At 41.0% G+C, this 20,197-nt stretch overlaps 2 protein-coding genes across 2 annotated transcripts; both read left to right on the plus strand.

Moving 5' to 3' along the window:
* The first annotated feature begins 203 nt into the window (after positions 1–203).
* On the plus strand, positions 204–4,157 carry LOC136497142 (nuclear/nucleolar GTPase 2-like). The gene is made up of 11 exons (XM_066492939.1): positions 204–586; positions 829–962; positions 1,211–1,340; positions 1,622–1,782; positions 1,880–1,981; positions 2,082–2,186; positions 2,275–2,403; positions 2,487–2,627; positions 2,968–3,068; positions 3,247–3,304; positions 3,514–4,157. Exons 1-11 carry the CDS (start codon positions 334–336, stop codon positions 3,865–3,867), a joined length of 1,668 nt encoding a protein of 555 aa, XP_066349036.1. The 5' UTR covers positions 204–333; the 3' UTR covers positions 3,868–4,157.
* Positions 4,158–7,284: 3,127 nt separating this feature from the next.
* Positions 7,285–19,499, plus strand: LOC136543281 (chromatin-remodeling ATPase INO80-like). Its single transcript, XM_066535771.1, is given in 23 exon segments — positions 7,285–7,622; positions 8,792–8,876; positions 9,044–9,831; positions 9,912–10,112; positions 10,201–10,311; positions 10,541–10,926; positions 11,016–11,124; positions 11,212–11,292; positions 11,661–11,827; positions 11,933–12,058; positions 12,187–12,348; positions 12,431–12,488; positions 12,594–12,824; positions 12,989–13,135; positions 13,255–13,809; positions 14,018–14,275; positions 14,633–14,740; positions 15,220–15,314; positions 15,414–15,570; positions 16,428–16,628; positions 17,442–17,594; positions 18,676–18,784; positions 18,787–19,499. Coding segments are annotated over 23 exon segments (4,542 nt in total). The 5' UTR covers positions 7,285–7,538; the 3' UTR covers positions 18,957–19,499.
* The last annotated feature ends 698 nt before the right edge of the window (positions 19,500–20,197 follow it).

The raw sequence follows: 20,197 nt of genomic DNA on the forward strand, positions 1-20,197 counted from the left end.
GGAAGACGCATTATTTTGATGGCTTAAATATCTCATGTTAAATCTACTTGTCCGTTAAGGACTTATTACGGTAAGACGCCATCGCATGAGTAGTGGGCCAAAAATTTGCGGACCCTTACATTCGGCAAAGCCCAGCCCACAAAAGGCTCACATGCCTGACGCGCACGTGCGAGTCACGCCGCCCGCTCCACCGCTCCCATCCGTCTCCTCTCAAAACCCTAGGTTGCCAACATCGTCGCCTCCTCTCTTCCACCGCCTCCTTCGACTCTTCACCCTCTCCCCTCCTCTCCCTCGCGAACTCACGAGACTACCAAACTCACGAGCGAGAAGGAGATGGCGAAGAAGAAGGAGAAGGCGGTGAACGTGTCGGGCAAGCCGCGGCACTCGAACGACGTCAACCGCCCCAATGACAAGAAGGGCGCGGGTGGCGGCGCCGGCGGCGGGAGCCGGTCCGCGGCCACCGTGCGGCGGCTCAAGATGTACAAGACGCGGCCCAAGAGGGACCGCTCCGGGAAGGTGCTCAGGAACGACTTCCAGTCTAAAGAGCTCCCCAACACCCGCATCGAGCCCGACCGCCGGTGGTTTGGTGAGTCCGATCGCCACCGCCTAGCTTCGTGTCTAATTGTATTGTTCAAACGGCTTTATTCGGATAAGATGCGCTTAGTCGGTGCTTCAATTGTGCGATTGAATGCTTCACTGTGGCTCCAGGATTGATTGCTGCTATGTGGCAATAGTTATCTACTTGGATGGTTCCACCGCTTAAATTTCATCGACGGATGCTGATTGCTTGTACCTTTCTCGTGTTGATCCAGCTCTTGGTATTTGCAGGCAATACTCGCGTTGTGGGCCAGCCACAGCTTGATATGTTTCGGGAGGAACTCCAGAGTCGGCTTTCCGACAACTTCAGTGTCATCCTGAAAGAACGGAAGCTGCCACTATCGCTCCTGCAAGATCATCAAAAGGTTCTACTCTTGTGTCTTGATTATCATCTGCCATTGTGGTCATCACCCTGTTGAAAATATAAGGACGGGGGCAAGTGTAACATTGCGACCTTTTTAGTTTGAAGCAACTACTGTCAATGTTGTTCCCCTGTTTAGCTGGTTAAGTGGTGTGTTGACTGTTGAGTTGGCTGGATATTAATACTTTTTATCCCACCACTGTATGGTATGCAAAAAGTTATTCTTATGTGTATTTGCTTGTTTTGATGCAGCAAGCGAGGGCACATCTTCTTGATGTTGAACCTTTTGAGCATGCTTTTGGGCCAAAGGGCAAGAGGAAACGCCCGAAACTAACTGCTCTTGACTATGAATCTTTGCTGAAGAGAGCTGATGATTCCCAAGGTGAGTCATGGACATTGATAGTTATTACACTTTGATAAACTATCCAAAGTAGTGGATGCCATTTTAGAAGACAGCAATTTGATCGGTTCTATTGATCTTTTAAAGTTAACTCCACAATTGTTGGTTTAAAATGTTTTGAATCATTGATGTTCATGTTCTAGTGAACTTGCAATTTGAAGCCCATTGGATGGTTAAACTTTAAAATGGTCATCTGGCACCTCCTTGTTTGGTGTACTGCTGTTTTATTTTCGTGAACATGTATGTTGTTTTATCTTCTTCAGATGCATTTGAGCAAAAGTATGCTTCATCAAAGTTGCCAAGGGAGGTAGAAGACGACGGCTTGCGGGATCTAGTGAGGCATACAATGTTTGAGAAGGGACAGAGCAAAAGAATCTGGGGTGAACTATACAAAGTTATTGACTCTTCGGACGTTGTTGTGCAGGTTAGCGCCAGTGCGCCACAACTCTTTTGTCCATGTGAAGATTTCTCTGTGAACTCAACCAATGGTATGCTTAATCTTTATAGATTTTATTCTGCAGGTGTTGGATGCTAGGGATCCAATGGGCACTCGATGCTACCATCTAGAGAAACATCTAAAAGAGAATTGCAAACACAAACACTTGGTTTTCTTACTAAATAAGGTATCAACTACTCTGCAGCATATTCCTGTACAAAATCTTAATCACCTTCCTGTTGTTATGTCTAGTGGCGTATTGATTGTTTGTTTCATTTTTCGTTTAGTGTGATCTAATTCCTGCTTGGGCTACAAAAGGATGGTTAAGGACCCTTTCGAAGGACTATCCCACCTTAGCATTCCATGCAAGCATCAACAAGTCTTTTGGCAAAGTAAGTTTGCTTTTGCATCATCTTTTTCGGTGTATCATCTCATATCTCTTCTATCTGATTAAGCCCTAACCTTTTTGAAAATGTACAGGGATCTCTTCTGTCAGTATTGAGGCAGTTTGCTCGTTTGAAGAATGACAAACAAGCTATTTCTGTCGGGTTTGTTGGGTACCCCAATGTTGGAAAGTCATCAGTTATTAACACACTACGGTCAAAGAGTGTAATTCTCTCATCATCATGCTTTAAAGGTAGCACTTTCTAATTGTCTTTCAGGTTATTCTGATGATTAGGTTATGCCTTCAGGTTTGCAAGGTTGCTCCAATTCCTGGAGAGACAAAAGTGTGGCAGTACATCACTCTCACTAAAAAGATATTTTTGATTGATTGTCCTGGTGTTGTATATCAGAATAATGATTCAGAAACTGATATAGTTCTGAAGGGTGTGGTATGTATCTTCTTCAGCTGTGCATTTTGCATATGTTTTTTTTTTACCTGGGATTGGCAAAAATAATTATTTCAAGCATGTAGTGCCCCCTCCCTTCCCCAGTTGCTATTGCCCCTTGAACAAATATCAGGAAGTATTTTAGTTCAACATGAGGTTTATTCCTGGGACACGTGTAAAACAATGTTTAGCTCATACATTTTTCTATGGGGAGTTGATGACGTGTCCTGTTCCATATTAAATATATTTTATGCAACTACTCAACTATCTTAGAAACAATATTTTTCTTAGTCGTTCCTTTATCAATACATGTATGCTTTCTAATTTATGTACTTGTCACAAGGTGCGAGTGACAAATTTGGAGGATGCTGCTGAGCACATTGGTGAAGTTCTTAGGCGTGTTAAAAAGGAGCATCTTCAAAGAGCGTACAAAATTCAAGAATGGTATGTCATTTAGAACAACGTTATTGTTTAGTATTACTATGATTGCACCTTTCATATTGTTAGGAATACATCAATCAATTGTTTATATAAAGTGTGCTCCAAGATGAATAAATATATTTGTTTTCAGCATGCTCCTATGATGGCATGGTCTGATTCTGGATTTATCTTTTCTCTGCAGGTCTGATGATAACGATTTTCTTGTCCAGCTGTGCAGGACTACTGGAAAACTTCTCAAGGTATTGCATGTGTTCTTAATATCTGATGATATCTTTTGCTATATTTCTACCTAGTATTTCTCCCAAGCTAAGAAAAATGGATATTTAACTAGATTATTACAAAATTCTATATTACTCCTGTGTTAGAAAGACACGGTATGATTTATTGTTCATTCACGTGGTAATGGTATTCTTTCCCATAATATAATAATTACACTTTTGGTTCTCAGGGTGGGGAGCCTGATCTGACAACAGCAGCCAAGATGATACTTCATGACTGGCAGAGGGGTAAAATTCCCTTTTTTGTACCCCCTCCGCACCAAAGTGAGGATGGTGCATCTAAAAGTGCTGAACCTGTTGGGAAAACCGAAGAGGACGGAGTAAGCAGCAACAGGACTGCCGCTGCCATGAAAGCCATTGCAGGAATAATTTCATCACAGCAGAACATGAATGTACCCTGCCACAAGGAACACAATGCAGACAACGAAGACACTGAGAGTGCAGATAACGAAGACATTGAGAGTGCAGATAACGAAGACATTGAGAGTGCAGACAACGACGAGCATGCAGAGCAATCTGAGTGATCTTTTGGTACAGATGTGGATTAGAGCTGATATGTCAAGGCTAATGAGTTTGTCAGTCCAGGTATTGTGAAGCTACTTAACCATATCACTGGTGTGCCAGAAAAAAAAGTTTCATGTTGATTTGCGGAGCAACTGGGTTCTTTTTTTGTAACTGTCGTACCTGAATCTTTGTAATAGGGCAAGTAGTGCAGTTTTGCTAGGTACCTGGTTGTATCAGGATGTTTATCTGTACTGTCTACTACAAATACAGTTACAACAATTTTACTTAAATCAAGTCAAGTTGTCCCTAATTTTGGTAACGCTGCACACTGCAATTTTGCGGCTTCATGAATTCCTACATACCTTACATATGTCACTCCTAGCCTATGAATCCTATCTTTTCGATTGTGCCACGTAGTATAAGCTAAAAGTCACCCTAGCGATAGTATAAGCTAAAAGTCACCGTAGAGATTTAGAGGTGTCTTTATTGAACAACAATTGTTTGGCCTAATAAGGGATGAATAATTGTTTCGCGTTCATATTTTATTTGTTACTGAAAAATGACCGTCAATGGAACTAACATGTTTGTCAATAAGATGATTTAGTAAGGGCCTGTTTGGCAGGGCTCTGGCTCCTCTGAAAATGGCTCTGGCTCTGGCTTCTCTGGAGGAGCAGCTCCTCTGGGGGAGCTGAAGCCGTTCTGGAAAACGTTTGGCAAAACGGCTCCTTCGCACTAGACGACGTGAACCACAACAAGGAGCCGCGCGAAGCTCGTTTTTTAGGCTTCTCCTTCGCAGGCAAAAAAAAAATGGCTCCGGCTCTTGACCGGCTCCCCATGCGAAGCCCTTTTCAAAACAGGCGTTTGGCACAGCTCCTGCAGGAGCCGGAGCTGAAGCCCCTGCAGGAGCCCTGCCAAAGAGGCTTAAGTCTTATTATGGATGTAATACAAGAGAAGCTTATAAAGACAAAGATTGGATTGAACTGGAAAAATCACTGAAGAATGTACACAAGATTGGATTGAATTGGAAAAAAATTGGTAGCAAACTAAACACACATGCCATAATTTTGCTTGAGACATGCAATTTTTTTTTATCTATTTTTATCAACTTTTGCTTGACAAATTTTGGCATGGGAAAATTTGGTAGCAAACTAAACACACATGCCATAATTTTCTATTTAGATCATTGATATGTTATTATACTCTATCTTACTCGTCTGATTCACCTGACTTACAAATCTCAACTTAAAACACCAAGCGAATTTGAGTTCATTCATGATGCTACTATGAACATTACAATAACATGATGAAGGCTCTAAAGGAGAACAATCATTCATGGCCCTCAGCTAATGCTAGAGGTATGGTTCTTTCTTTTCCAATTCCCTTCCATCCCTTGATCTGTACTTGTACTATAGAAATAAGAATGTCGTGGTTCTGTATGGCTCTAACTGTTTGCAACATTAAAGAATGCGGAGAAGTTGGTGTGTTGCGCATTTAGGGCATTCTTGAGATGGGGCAACCATGGATTCACGCAGGGGCAGAGATAGCTCTCCAGATAGGGAAGGCAATGGCCCCCTGATCCCTGATTCTCCATGAGGAATTCCCTGGGGACAGGGATGGGGTCAATTTAGACCCCACGAGAATGAAATGGGGGAGAAAAGGCCCCCGTTAGGTTTCACAAAGACGAGGATGAAAAAATGATCCTGGTGATGCTCGGGGGTTAGGGACAGCTCCCCATTGGGATCAAAATCTAACCCTAGCACAATCAAACTATGCCAAACTTAAAAAAGATGCAAGAACTAACTAAAAATTTGTAAGTCAACTTTTCCTATCGACAATTCTCTGGTTGTGCTGGTTTCCTATAAGAATTGACAATAGAAACAAAAAATCCACCGGAGCGAGTGGAAGACAATAAAAAGTAACACTCTAATGTTGACTCTTAGATGACTAATGGACAATCAAGATCAATCAGCTTCAAAATTAGTCAAAATTAGGCTATGATTATATTAACATATCTATAATTTTGGTTTGACCATAGCAATGCACAGACACATATCTATTTTATCAAAAATTATATACTACCTCCCATGGTTTTAAAGGCGTCGCCTAGGCGTCCAGGCGTACCCAGCTCGCCTTGGGAAATAGTGGCAACCATGGATTCGCGCAGGGGCAGAGATAGTTCTCCAGATAGGGATGTCAATGCCCCCCCCCTGATCCCTCCCTGATTCTCCATGAGGAATTCCCTGGGGACAGGGATGGGGTCAATTTAGACCCCACGAGAATGAAATGGGGGAGAAAAAAACCCTGTTAGGTTTCACAAAGACGAGGATGAAAAAATAATCCTGGTGATGCTCGGGGGTTAGGGACAACTCCCCATTGGGATCGAAATCTAACCCCAGCACAATCAAACTATGCCAAACTTAAAAAAGATGCAAGAACTAACTTAAAATTTGTAAGTCAACTTTTCCTATCGACAATTCTCTGGTTGTGCTGGTTTCCTATAAGAATTGACAATAGAAACCAAAAATCCACCGGAGCGAGTGGAAGACAATAAAAAGTAACACTCTAATGTTGACTCTTAGATGACTAATGGACAATCAAGATCAATCAGCTTCAAAATTAGTCAAAATTAGGCTATGATTATATTAACATATCTATAATTTTGGTTTGACCATAGCAATGCACAGACACAGATCTATTTTATCAAAAATTATATACTACCTCTCATGGTTTTAAAGGCGTCGCCTAGGCGTCCAGGCGTACCCAGCTCGCCTTGGAAACAGTGGCGCCTTGTCGCCGAGGCGCCGCCTAGGTGTCCAGGCGTACCAAGCACTCGTCTAGACGCCTAGCCGCCTTTAAAACATGGCTATCTCCGTCCCAAATTATAAGTCGCTCAAACTTTCTTCGAGTCAAAGCATCTCGAGTTTGACCAAAATTATAGAAAAAATTACAAAGATTTATGACATCAAATAGATATATTATAAAAATATAATTAATAAAGAATCTAATAATACTTATTTGGTATTATAAAAGTTAATATTTTATTTTATCTTATTATATAAATTTGGTTAAATTTGAGATGCTTTGACTAAAAAATAAGTAATATAATGACTAAGAACCCTAACTCGTATATAACAAAGAAGAGAAGAAAACAAAGGCCGTGCTCCAAAATAATCTGGAATGGAGGGAGTAATAACAAACTCGTATAGCTTGCATCCGTGTCCTGATAAGTTTGAAAATCACCGATGCAAAGAATTCGTCTTTGCCCAGAAGGGGACAAAAAGAAGAGAAGAAAACAAAGGCCGTGCTCCAAAATCCAAGAGCTGTCTAGTGGGCGCACGTACGTCGAGCGGAGCGGAAAACCCAGTCCCCTTCCGGTTTCGCTTTCTCTGCTCCCCTCTCTTCTCTCTCCCCTCCGCGGCCAAGCCAAAGCCATGCCTCGTTCTACTACTTCCCCCACCCCGTCACAACAGGGCCTCCACACCACCCCCACCGCCTCCCTCCACCTCCGCGTCCTTCCCCATCCCCTTCCGCTTCCGCCCACGAACCCTAACCCTAATCCCGTCGCCGCAGACGCCGCGGCACCGACCCCGCCGACGCCCGCACCGCGCCTTCGGCGCCATATTCGGCCCCTGCGTTCTCCCTCCCCGGCTCCCCACCTCGCGCGGCGAGCCGGGGCGCTAGGGTTTTCTACATGGATCCGCGCCGCGCGCCTCCGCGGGGCGGGGGCGCCAACGGCGGCGGCGGGCTCTCTTACTCCACGCTGTTCAACCTCGAGGTAGCCGCTATTCTTGCTGTTTAGTTCTGCTCTCTCTCGCGTGAAGAGGGTTTCTCTGCGCGCTAGGGGCTGTGTTGGATTGGGCGCTGCGTGGTGGATGCAATTGTTGAGTTACCGAGCTAGTTATTGCTCGGTTTTGGGTTAATTCTTTTCCCCGGGGGTACATACTTTGTGCCCTTCTTTTTTTTTGGGTGCAATCTGGTGGCCATTTTGGGTTGGGGTCCCCTTTTCAGTTCGGTTGTTAGTGGTTGCCTAGTGGTGGTGCTCTATTGTGTATGATGGCCGATACTCGTTACTCAACGCTACTGTTTAATTGGTTTGGACTACCATTTAATTGCTGCATTGTGTTTTGCCAGGCCTAAGTTACTGGGTTCCCTTATTGCTCTATTTTAGTCTAAGTATGATTCTTAGTGTGTTGAAAAGGTGTTCTTATTGTCTTGTTTAACTTATATCAGCTGTGCTGTTTCTGCGTAATCATTTTTTGTCAAAATTTATAGTATTTCATGCATGACCGCGAATTTGTTTTGGCACAATTGCTTGAATACGTTGTTGGTCTTAATGTAGTTATTCAATGTTTTGAGTTACATAGATCGCTTATTAGTTGCTGGGATCTATCTAGGCTCTTATGTTGTGCATTGTGTGGTTGTGGTCTGCTTAGTTTGCAGTGTGTCAATTGTCACTATTGCTATTCTTGTATTCTCTAAACTCACACAGACTAGTTTTGCTTGGTGTTTCATTCTTCTAAGCATGCGCACTCATGCATCGTAAACAGTTCCTTGTCATGCTATATTTTACATAGTTTTCATCAGCAAAATGCATAGTTGTGTTTTGATTTTATGCAGTTTGCTAATCTTATGATTTGTGCCTGCTAAGGGAAATTTCGGTTGATCATGCCAGTGTTGTTTATTTGTTTGCATCTTTGAGCTATTGGTCCATCATTTTATTACTCGTGTTGTTTTGATTGTTGCTTATCTATCAATTTGGACTGTGTAGGATCTTTAAACCTTGTAGTCTCAGGTAGTGTAGAAATGGGTAGAGTAACATTCATGTTCTCTTGTTTTTTGAACTTTGTGAAGAAGATAAGTTTATCTACTCTTATGTCTCTCTGCCTTCTTATTCCTATTGGTATGCCATTCTGATGATGGGGGGTACTGGAAATACTGTTGCAGCCTTTGCTGAACTTCAGGGTTCCTGTACCAGAAGATCTTGCCTGCTATGGTAATAGCAGCTCAAATGGGAGTCCAAGCAGTGAAGGTCGGCCACCTTTATCTCTTTGACCTTTATTCTGACGTTTTCTGTTTAAGAGTTATCTTTTGAACAGTAGTTTGTTTTCAAAACCCATCTTGCAGCTTGAGCAACTCTGTTACCGTTTGTTATGTTTCTATATGAATCATTTGTCTTATTCAGCTTCTCCTTTTTAGGTCAAGGATCCTTGTTGGATCAGTACAATGGTGTAAATGATGCTTCCCATGGCCTGCATCGGAAGCGAAAAAGGCATCTTAATGGTGCCAGCGATGATGATGAGGCAGACGCCTATAGTAACAAAATAACAGAGGAGCACTACCGTGCTATGCTCAGTGAACATGTCCAGAAGTACCGGAGGTCAAAGTTCAAGGAGGGTGCTTTTAGTTCTGATCCTCCTCGTGTGGCAACCCCCCAAATAAAACACAAAAATGGTGGTAAAAAAACTATGAAGCACGCAAGTGATTTCAGGGATGTTGCGACATTAGATGGGGTAGAAGCCTCACATGAGTATAATGGGATAGAATGTGTTAAAACTCATGGTGGTTTTAACAAGCTTGTAGCATCCCTTGATTCAACCTATTTAGATATGGGGGATAATATACGCTACTTAGTTCCAGAGGGTTATGATAAGTTAGCATCATCCCTTAATCTCCCTGTTTCTTCTGATATACGTGTCGAGGAACACTTCTTGAAGGGCATGCTAGATTTACGCACCCTAGCAGCAATGCTTGGTACTGACCAAAAGTTTGAAGCTTCCAATCGTGGTGGATTATCTGAACCCCTGCCACAATTTGAATCTCTCAAGGAAAGGGTAAAGGTGCAGAAATTTTCTCTGCAAGTTACCGAGGACCCCTTTGCAATTCCGGAAGGAGCAGCTGGGAGGATACAAAGGTCTATTATATCAGAAGCTGGCAATTTGCAGGTTCATTATGTCAAAGTCTTGGAAAAAGGAGATACATATGAGGTTGGTATTAGCTGATATAACTGTAGTTGCACTTTTTTATATTCATTGTATTTAGCAACCATGTGATATCATTAATGCAGATTATCGAGCGTAGCTTACCAAAGAAGCAAATAGTAAAGAAGGAACCTTCTGTAATTGTGAAAGAAGAGTCTGAAAAGACTTACAAACTATGGCAGTCTCTTGCTACCAAAAGCATCCCAAAGCATCACAGGAATTTTACTGCTTTGATGAAGAAACAACAAGTAGATGCGAAGCGCTTCTCTGATAGTTGTCAACGAGAGGTATTGTGCCCATTTATATTGTTGGCCTTTACCGTACAATTCTCATGTGCTCTTGTTTACAGTCTTAATGTTTGTCTGAAATATCCAGGTAAAGCTCAAAGTAAGCAGGTCACTGAAACTGATGAGGTGTGCGGCAATACGTACAAGGAAGTTGGCTAGGGATATGCTGATATTTTGGAAACGTGTAGACAAAGAGCAGGTTTTCTTTTTGCCCTTACGCTCTGCTGAGGCTTATTTTAAATTTATACCTTTTTTGATTTCTCAGTCCTTTTATTTATCTGCACTGAGTTCAACATATATTCTCTCTTCCACTCCTCTTGCATATATCTCATTTGTTTGGTTCAGTTTAGCACATGCTTTCCCTTTAGTTGTCTTCAAAACAAGACACATAAGATTATGACACTCAATTCTTTTCCTGTCTGCATCAGTATGAGTTGAGGAAAAAAGAGGAAAGAGAAGCTGCTGAAGCTTTGAAACGTGAGGAGGAGCTACGTGAAGCCAAAAGACAGCAACAGAGGCTAAACTTTCTGCTGTCACAAACAGAGCTTTACAGTCATTTCATGCAGAACAAGGCTGGTGGCTCAGCACCTCCTGATGAGGAAGATGTCCCTGATGAAGATGAGGAAGAAGATCCTGAGGAAGCTCAATTGAAAAGAGAGGCCTTGAGAGCAGCACAGCATGCCGTCTCTCAACAAAAGATGAAGACAAATGCATTTGATAGTGAAATTGTGAGGCTTCGTCAAACTTCTGAATCTGTTCTTCCAACTGATGATTCATCTAGCATGGACCCTAGCAAGATTGATCTATTACACCCGTAAGTTCTGCTTGAAAATTTGTTTATTATTTACAACATTATAAATGAGCTCTCTAGACCTGATTGCTTTGGTACTATCTTATTTTTAGCTCAACAATGCCTGAGAAGTCATCTGTGCAGACACCGGAGTTGTTTAAGGGTGTATTGAAAGAATATCAGTTAAAGGGCTTACAGTGGCTGGTTAATTGTTATGAACAGGTAAATTGTTAATGTTAAAAGCATATACATTTTTACCATTTAGTATGAGCACTACTCTTTGATTCACTTTAAACTTTGGAATTGCAGGGGTTGAATGGCATTCTTGCTGATGAGATGGGTCTTGGCAAAACTGTTCAGGCTATGGCATTCCTGTCTCATTTGGCTGAGGTTGGTTAATTTATCTTTTAACATAATTTTTTTTCCACTAGTCCAGTGCTTGATTATTATTTCGTACCATGATGTGTTTGGGGTTTGTGATCAATCTCCTGTTATTTTTAACTCATTTTTTTATTCTTTCATCCAGTTAACGTATCTATATATATTTTAGAATAAAGTACTCCCTCCATTCCAAATTGTAAGTTATTTTTGGCTTTTCTAGATACATAATTTTTACCAAGTATCTAGACATAGCGGTGCATAGCAAAAGCCAGTATGTACCTAGATTCCTAGAAAAGCCAAAATGACTTGCAATTTGGAACAGGAGTATAAATCTAACACCTAATGGTTGGATGGTAACCATTCGATATATCACACAGGACAAAAACATATGGGGCCCCTTTCTAGTGGTGGCTCCTGCATCTGTTGTGAATAATTGGGCTGAGGAGTTGATTAGGTTCTGCCCTGACCTAAAGATACTTCCTTACTGGGGCCCAGAGAGGATGGTTCTTCGAAAGAATATCAACCCCAAGCGTCTGTATCGCAGGTAAGTTGCTGGCAAGGGCAGAAACTTATGCGAGTGACCCTTTTCTTTAAAAAGCTCATAACTTGTTTGCCTAATCATCTAACCTTTTCTCTCTTAACTCTGCAGAGATGCTAGGTTCCACATTCTTATTACAAACTATCAGATACTTGTGAATGAAGAGAAGCTTTTGAGACGTGTTAAGTGGCAATACATGGTACTGGATGAGGCCCAGGCTATCAAAAGTTCAAGCAGGTGACTTGCATGTTGAAATCTCTCTCTCTCTGTGTGTGTGTGTGTGTGTGTGTGTGTGTTTTCATTGATTTATTAAGGAACTATCCTATATGCCTTCCCTTGCTTGACAAATTATCTCTCTGCTGCAGCCAGCGCTGGAAGACATTACTGAGCTTCAACTGTAGGAACCGTCTACTTCTTACTGGGACACCAATACAAAACAATATGGCTGAGTTATGGGCACTTCTCCATTTCATCATGCCCACTCTATTTGACAGCCATGAACAGTTCAACGAGTGGTTCTCAAAGGGGTACTGTTTTTTTTTGTGTGTTTCTATTTCTAGTTGTACCTTCTTTATTTTGTCCATCCTTAAGTTGCTGATGTTTTGGCAGTATTGAGGGTCATGCTGAGCATGGAGGAGCTTTGAATGTACATCAGCTTAGTAGATTGGTAAGACATGATCATACTGTTTATGTTGTTGTTTATTGAATATTTTGAGTCTTGGTACAATTGCTATCCTCCTAAGATTATAATGACACTTCTCTTTTTTCACAGCATGCTATTTTGAAGCCCTTTATGCTCCGCCGGGTTAAGATTGATGTCATTGCTGAAATGACCAAAAAGAAAGAAGAAATTGTTCCCTGCAAATTGAGTTCTCGTCAACAAGTTTTCTATCAAGCTATAAAAAATAAGATCTCGCTTAACGAGTTGCTTGATGGAAGTCGTGGAAATCTAAATGATAAGAAGTTACTTAGCCTGATGAATATTGTCATGCAGCTACGGAAGGTAGTATATCGTTATAGTATGTTTCTTACTTTTGATCATATATGTAAAATCATTCAGAAGAACCCAACTGCCCAGAAAACAACCATTCCCTATTGCAAATTTTGCTAAATTTGGCTCCTTTTTCTGGTTTGAATTGGATGTTATTTGCCTGCATTGCCTTTTAGGTCTGTAATCACCCAGAGCTGTTTGAGCGCAATGAGGGAAGCTCTTACTTTTACTTTGCTGATATCCCAAACTCACTTCTTTCTCCCCCATTTGGGGAATTACAAGATGTACACTATGCAGGCAAGAGAAACCCTATAATCTTTGAGGTATAATTTCTGTTACCTTAGCCCTTGTCTTTTATTGGCCACACTTGTACAACCGCCTGCATATATTTCTTCCTGATCATGAACATTGTATTAATATCTATCTTACATAATCTCCTCAGATTCCAAAGTTAGTTTATGAGGGAATCATCTGCAACACGGAAAATTCTGGAAACATCTGTGGATTTCAGAATGGATATTTGAACAGGCTGTTTAATATATTTTTGGCCAGCAATATCCATCGCTCAGCCATTCCAGAAGTTAATTCATCAAATGAGTCTGTTCTATCATCTGGTGCATTTGGCTTTACACGTTTGTCAAATCTGTGCCCAGTTGAAGCTTCCTTCCTGGCTACTGCTTCATTATTTGAGAGACTAGTGTTTTCAGTAATGCAATGGAATAGGAACTACACTGATGAAATCATGGATGCATTTCTTGATTCAGAAGATCCTGACATCCAGTCCAGTCAGAATGATTCCACAAAAGTTCGTGCAGTTGCCCGATTGTTGCTTTCGTCTACAAAGGGCAAACCCAGTTTGCTTAGGACAAAGATTGGGACTGGGCCAAGTGACGGCCCATATGAAGCACTGGTGCTTTCTCACCGTGACAGGCTTGCTTCGAACATAAGGCTTCTTCGTTCAGCATATGCTTTTATTCCGCCAGCTAGAGCACCACCTGTGAGTCCATTTGTCTTATTCATGTCGGTTTCTTTTGTATATTGCATTGCATGAGGCCATCTGTGTGTATAGAGTCAACTGAGTACATTTTTTGCTCAAATGTTAAGAGTTTGGAACCTCCAAGTATTGTAGGAGTTGTTCTTTTACATCTATCTGTTTTATCAAATGTATTGTCAGTGTTCATTAACAGCCCTTCCCCCTTTGCCAGATAAATGTTTGGTGTGCTGATCGAAATTTTGCCTATAAGTTCACCGATGAGATGCATGATCCTTGGGCCAAGAAACTGTTCCTGGGATTTGCTCGTACTTCTGAGTTCAATGGTCCTAGACAACCAGTTGCTCTTCATCCTTTGATACAAGAACTCAATACTGATTTCCCCATCCTTGAGCCGATGCTGCAGCTACCCTATAGGATATTTGGGTCTTCTCCACCGATGAGTAATTTTGATCCAGCTAAAATGCTCACCGTAAGTCTTCACCACTTCTGCTGTGTTATGTGGCACAATTGCACATTGTTGTTTATGTTTGCTCTTTCACCGGCTGACCTGCATAATTTCATCACCCTTTTAGTCCTGTTTGGACATTTGGTTCAGTTCCTTAGATTAGATTAAATTTGAACCAAAGGTTGAAAGTTTCTAGAAGAAATCCCTCATCCAAATAGAGGTCCCAAGTTATCATTTATATGTCTTTGGACAGGAAATAACTTGATTATTAGAACGCTTGGAGTGAACTCCTTTACATAAAGGCCAAGCAATTTCTGTTTTTATTGCACCTTACTTTAGCTATTGTGGTACTGTGTTACTATATGGAGTGCTTGATGACAGGATTCTGGGAAGCTCCACACCTTGGATATGCTACTACGGCGCCTTCGAGCTGAAGGTCATCGCGTGCTTCTTTTTGCCCAGATGACTAAAATGTTGGACATTCTTGAGGTATTACTTTATGCTACATGTTTACTATTTAATGTGTGCACTATGCTACATGTTTGTACTTTCTATGCGGTATGCACTTACAATTTGCGAAATCTACTAATGCTATAAGTTTAGTTATATACTTTTGTAGCCATGGGTACCAAATGATGCTCAGAAGACGGGTAGCAATTTCCGTTTCCACTATTTGTAATGCAAACATTGTGATTTTCATGAAGGGACTGAAAATAGATTTCTAAATATTTCAGCACAGTTGAAAACTCTTGTGTCAGGGGTTGGGTTGTGTGAGTTGTGCTGAGTGTGTGGATGTTGTGTGTTTCTGTATTTTTTTTTCTCTTCTCCTTAATGCAATGATACACAGCTCTCCTGCAAATTCAAGGAAAAAAATGAGTTATCTGTCCATTATTCCTGGAGAATGTACTGTTGTGGTGTACTAAAATTAGTATTCTTCCAATTTACGACCAAATATGTTATATTTTCAGGATTACATGAATTTCAGAAAATTCAAGTATTTCAGACTTGATGGGTCTTCTGCAATCTCAGACCGCCGTGACATGGTCCGAGATTTCCAGAATAGGTATGCATATTAATGTATTGGTGGCAGGGTTGACTGCTGCAATATGATGACATAACTCTGTTGAAACATGGCCTTAACCATTTTTTTTCTTCTCTGCAGGAATGATGTATTTGTTTTCTTGTTAAGCACAAGAGCTGGGGGGCTTGGTATTAATTTGACTGCTGCTGATACTGTTATTTTTTATGAAATTGACTGGAATCCAACACAAGACCAGCAGGCAATGGATAGAACGCACAGACTTGGTCAAACAAAGGAGGTAACTGAAACTTCAGTTTATGCTAAGTTTATTTCCTTCATTTCACAGACCATCATTTATGATTTTTAAATGACATCTGAACTTCATGACAAACTTACTATGAAAACATGTCACTTCTGAAGTTTGACTAACTGCTGTATGATAATCTTTATGGTTGGCCTGGTGCAAGCGGTAGAGTCTTACCGCCTGTGACCGGAAGGTCCCGGGTTCGAGTCGCGTTCTCCTCGCATTGCACAGGCGAGGGTAAGGCTTGCCACTAACACCCTTCCCCAGACCCCGCACAGAGTGGGAGCTCTCTGCACTGGGTACGCCTCTTTATTAATGAAAGCTAACAAGCTGTTTAATTTTCTTGTCCACTTTTAATCATCATTCCTTTCATTCAGTTTAGTTTAAAAGTGTCCACCACTCCTTTTTTTTTTCTTTTTTCACCTTGTAGATTGTTGTTCTACAATAAAGTCAGACTTAATTGTCAACCCTGTTAACTCTTCCGCTAGCATTCCGTGTTGCTACTAGTCACAAATATTTGTCTTGGATATCAACGCAATCTCCAAAGCATATTTTTTTACTGCTAATTCCTGTTGTAGTATGTTTATAGAACCTAATAAAGTGATGTGGGTACTTTCTGAGACAAATCTAGACATGTTTTTTTCGAGTTTGCAATGTATTTGCTAAGGGATATTGATAAAATTTTTAAAGTTCAACTGCTTATGTCCAAAGCAAGTAGTATTTGTGACCATTTGTTGTGAATTGGCTTCTTGGCTGTTACTGGAACTAAATATCTTTGTTGTTTTATTTTGTATGAAGAAGTTTTATAATAGGTCAGGTCCTTATATTTTCTTTGAAACACGCAATTTTAGGTAACTGTGTACAGGCTTATATGCAAAGATACTATTGAGGAGAAAATATTACAAAGAGCAAAGCAGAAAAATGCAGTGCAAGAGTTGGTTATGAAGGGGAAACATGTCCAGGATGATCATTTGATGAGACAAGAGGATGTTGTTTCATTACTTATTGATGACACACAGATTGCACATAAGTTGAAAGAAATATCCATGCGGGTAAACATTATATATATAGTGTCATTTCCATCTTTTGGTCACTTATCTGAATATCTGATACTCGTACAATTGGAGCACATATCAAACAGAAATACATTTTGCAATATCAGTATTGGCTTGTAGCAATTGCTATGATATGTCACATGTACACGGAATCGAACCAATGCGTAGGGGATATATATTTGCAAGTATCAGAACAATTTTGATTTTTTTGGATACATCATCTCCAATAGTACAATACTTAATGATACCTGCATGATATAGCAATACATTTCTCAAATTGCATCCTTGGAGGATTGCCCAGTTGCATGAAGAGAGAGGATTAGACTGACAAAGACAACTGGGAGTCTTTGGATCCCTCTGAAAAAGGGGGAAATAGGGGAAGACGAACATGTGTTAAATTTGTAGAAATGAAGGGACAACATAGTTTAGCTTTTACTGGTGGTGGGGGAGGGGGGACACATAATGTGCTCTTTGCTTTTTGGCCATCATAGTGAGGTGTTATTGTTGTTATTACATCATTATGATTATACTTTATTGTGCTCTATATTGTTCAACTGTCCAGAAATTTACTGTTCTTGCTGGTAGGCAGGGCCACTGGTGTCTCAATATTTTATGGTGACATAAATTTTACCTGTCTGTTAGACTTATTTATATGAAAATATTGGTCCACCCGCTTGTAACAATGGCTTCTAGTACCGATTTTGTATAATATCCTTTTCCCCCCTTGTTTTTGGAAACAATACTATATTTAAATTCAATGGGAAAAAGTCTTGCAAAAACAACATTTTTCATCTCCATTTGTCATTTTAGGCGAAGGATCGACAAAAGAAAAGACGAGCTAAGGGCATCAAGGTTGACAAAGAAGGAGATTTGACGCTCGAAGACTTGGATGATGCTACTGCTACTGCTACTGCTACTGCTACTGCAGAAGCTGTAGATCAAGATAAAACAACCAGCAAAAAGGTACATGTGTGAAATATATTTGAGCTATTGAGGTACCTGTTTAATTTATTTTGTAGTACGAGTATCCCACATCCTCCGAACTGTCATTGTTCTTTTCTGATGTATATATACCTGCAGTTTCTTGAGTTTTCTTCAATTGTTCATATGCACTTGGAAGCAAATGAATGACAAAAGAATTCAATATGCAAGCATGAATTTAAAACTTAGTGTAAAAGGAAACATAAATTCAATTTTGCATAGCTTTTTTTTTTAACGCAATGGCAGGATCTCTGCCCTTCAATTAAGAAGAAACAGAATTGACCCAGTTTATAAGGGGAACCAGGCCTAAAACCTCACATCGCACAGTTATTAAAGGTGGCGAAAACCCTAAACACGACAACCCAGATGACTAACCCTAAGCAACCCACCTACACAAAGATAACACAACCGATGGAGCCCACCGCACGTCATCGTTGCTGAGCTCATCACAAGTTATAGCGATAAGCAGCTCTGATTTCCCACAACAAACATCAGCTGAAGCCCTAACACACCACTACTCACAAGAAGCCCCAGCTCTGACTTCGCCACTGATCCAACATAGGAGAGCCAATGATTTGCTGCAAGCAAGTAGCGAACCTGAAAGAGCCCGGCCTCAATGGATTGAACTTAATTTAATAACCCATTTAATCTTTATATGGGGTTTTGTTTTGGGCTATATCAGTTGAACTTGACTTGCATTTTAGTCCATATGATAACTATAATATGACTGCTGTATTTGTGCAATATATCATTGCAAATTGAGAGCACTAAACAGAAATGCTTGGGCTTGAGAATTCTCTGCTACTATAAATTTCTTGTATTTGCCTTCGTGAGCCATTATGCACCTTGACGTCATATTGGGCTGCCTTATCTTGCAATCCAAAACTGCTGTTCTATTTGACACTCTTGAGAGTTGAGACCTTTTGTATCCGTAACTTTCTAGTGTGCAAAGCAATTATGCTCAAAATAATTTTCATATGTTCTTTTGCCACCTTGTCTATCCAACTTGATTTTTTTTTCAGAAGCCTTGCTAATTTAAGTTTTTTTTAAAAAATATTTCCAGAAAAAGAGCTCCCACAAGAAACATACGAATACTCATGATAATGACAATACGGACAAGACTGGAGAGCCCGATGTGGGAGATCATCCGGGGAGTAGTCACACAGAAAATGAACTGCTGAACCAAGGCCTAAAAGATCAAAAAGGCTGATGAAGAGCATTACTGATGACAAGGAATTAGCTGCTGCTGCTGTGGATCATGAGGAACCGGCAAATGAAGCGGAAAATCACAGAGCCCATGACTATGATGGTACAGAAGAGGCTCAAGACGGCACACCAGCCTAATCCACTGACATAGAAGATGAGAACCGGATGCTAAATAGCAAGACGAGTAATTTATTATGCTGAGATTGGGCGTCAGAGGTGCGTAGATCAGGAGCTTCTACAGACTGAAGGCAGGGAAAGCACAAAGAGAATTTAACCGCACGTCTCCCATACAGAAATCAGCGAAATCGGGTGATTAAGCCGTCAGTGTGGTGGGTGGTGGCAATAAGCTGACAGAGGTGTTGCCTTTTAGAGGCGAGGGCTATCCTCCAGAGGTTAGCATGAGTCTGCATCTGCAGTATTCATTGTGCTGGCTGTGACCATATGTACATAAGCATGGTGGATGATCCATGACCAGCACATATAGAAATAATTTTGTGTAAAGAGGGTAGCTATATCTGTATTGATCATAGTTTTGGTGTTGATAATTAAAGCAAAGGAACACGGCTGGAAAATAGCTGCCGTGGAGTTGGAATGTGTTTGATCATGTCTGACCGTAATGAGATCTTTCAGTAGCGCATATATATTTGTATCTTAAATAAGGCATATAGCATGGTTTGTTTTTGTCGAACAGACTTATGCATCTGTCAAATGGCTAAGCAAAATCGCAGTTCATGTTGAGCCCGTTACTAGTAGACTTAGGATATGTTTGGATCACAGCTTCCCATGAAGATGATCCTGTCGCAGGCAGACGAAATCGGACGCGTGACGTTGTCTAGGTCAGGCAAGAATCTTACGTCATCATTCAAATAAGCCCAATAAAAACTCACTATATAGATGGCTAATGCCCAATGGTACTTGCTCAGCTTTGTTACTTTGTTCCAATAAATAAACCAGCGGTGGTGTTAACGTTCGGACGTCTGTGGCTGCACTTCGTTTCTCGTGCGCGCCTGCACTCCACCCCACCAGTGGCTGCGCCAGGGGTATGCCCATGTATGCCAAGGCATGCCCAAGATTTGAGAGAATAAATTAATAAATATATACATCTTTATACATATCTTCATACATTCACGTTTCTGGCTCATAGGCTCAATAAAACATCTGTTTGTGGCAATCTGGCAGCCCACGAAAGCAACAAAGTAGGGTTCGCTTGGAGGAATTTTGGAGGAATCTGAATGAATCTGGAGGAATAAGTGAGAGGAAAACACTGTTCCGGATGAAAAAAAGAAGCAGATCAAGTCGGGTTTAAGGACACGCGAACGGGCCACTATCGCTTGCATTGCTCCTACCCGGCGCCCCTTTCCTTGCTCGCGCTCTGAAAG

This window comes from Miscanthus floridulus, chromosome 1 (assembly GCF_019320115.1).
Source record: "Miscanthus floridulus cultivar M001 chromosome 1, ASM1932011v1, whole genome shotgun sequence".
NCBI lineage: Eukaryota > Viridiplantae > Streptophyta > Magnoliopsida > Poales > Poaceae > Miscanthus > Miscanthus floridulus.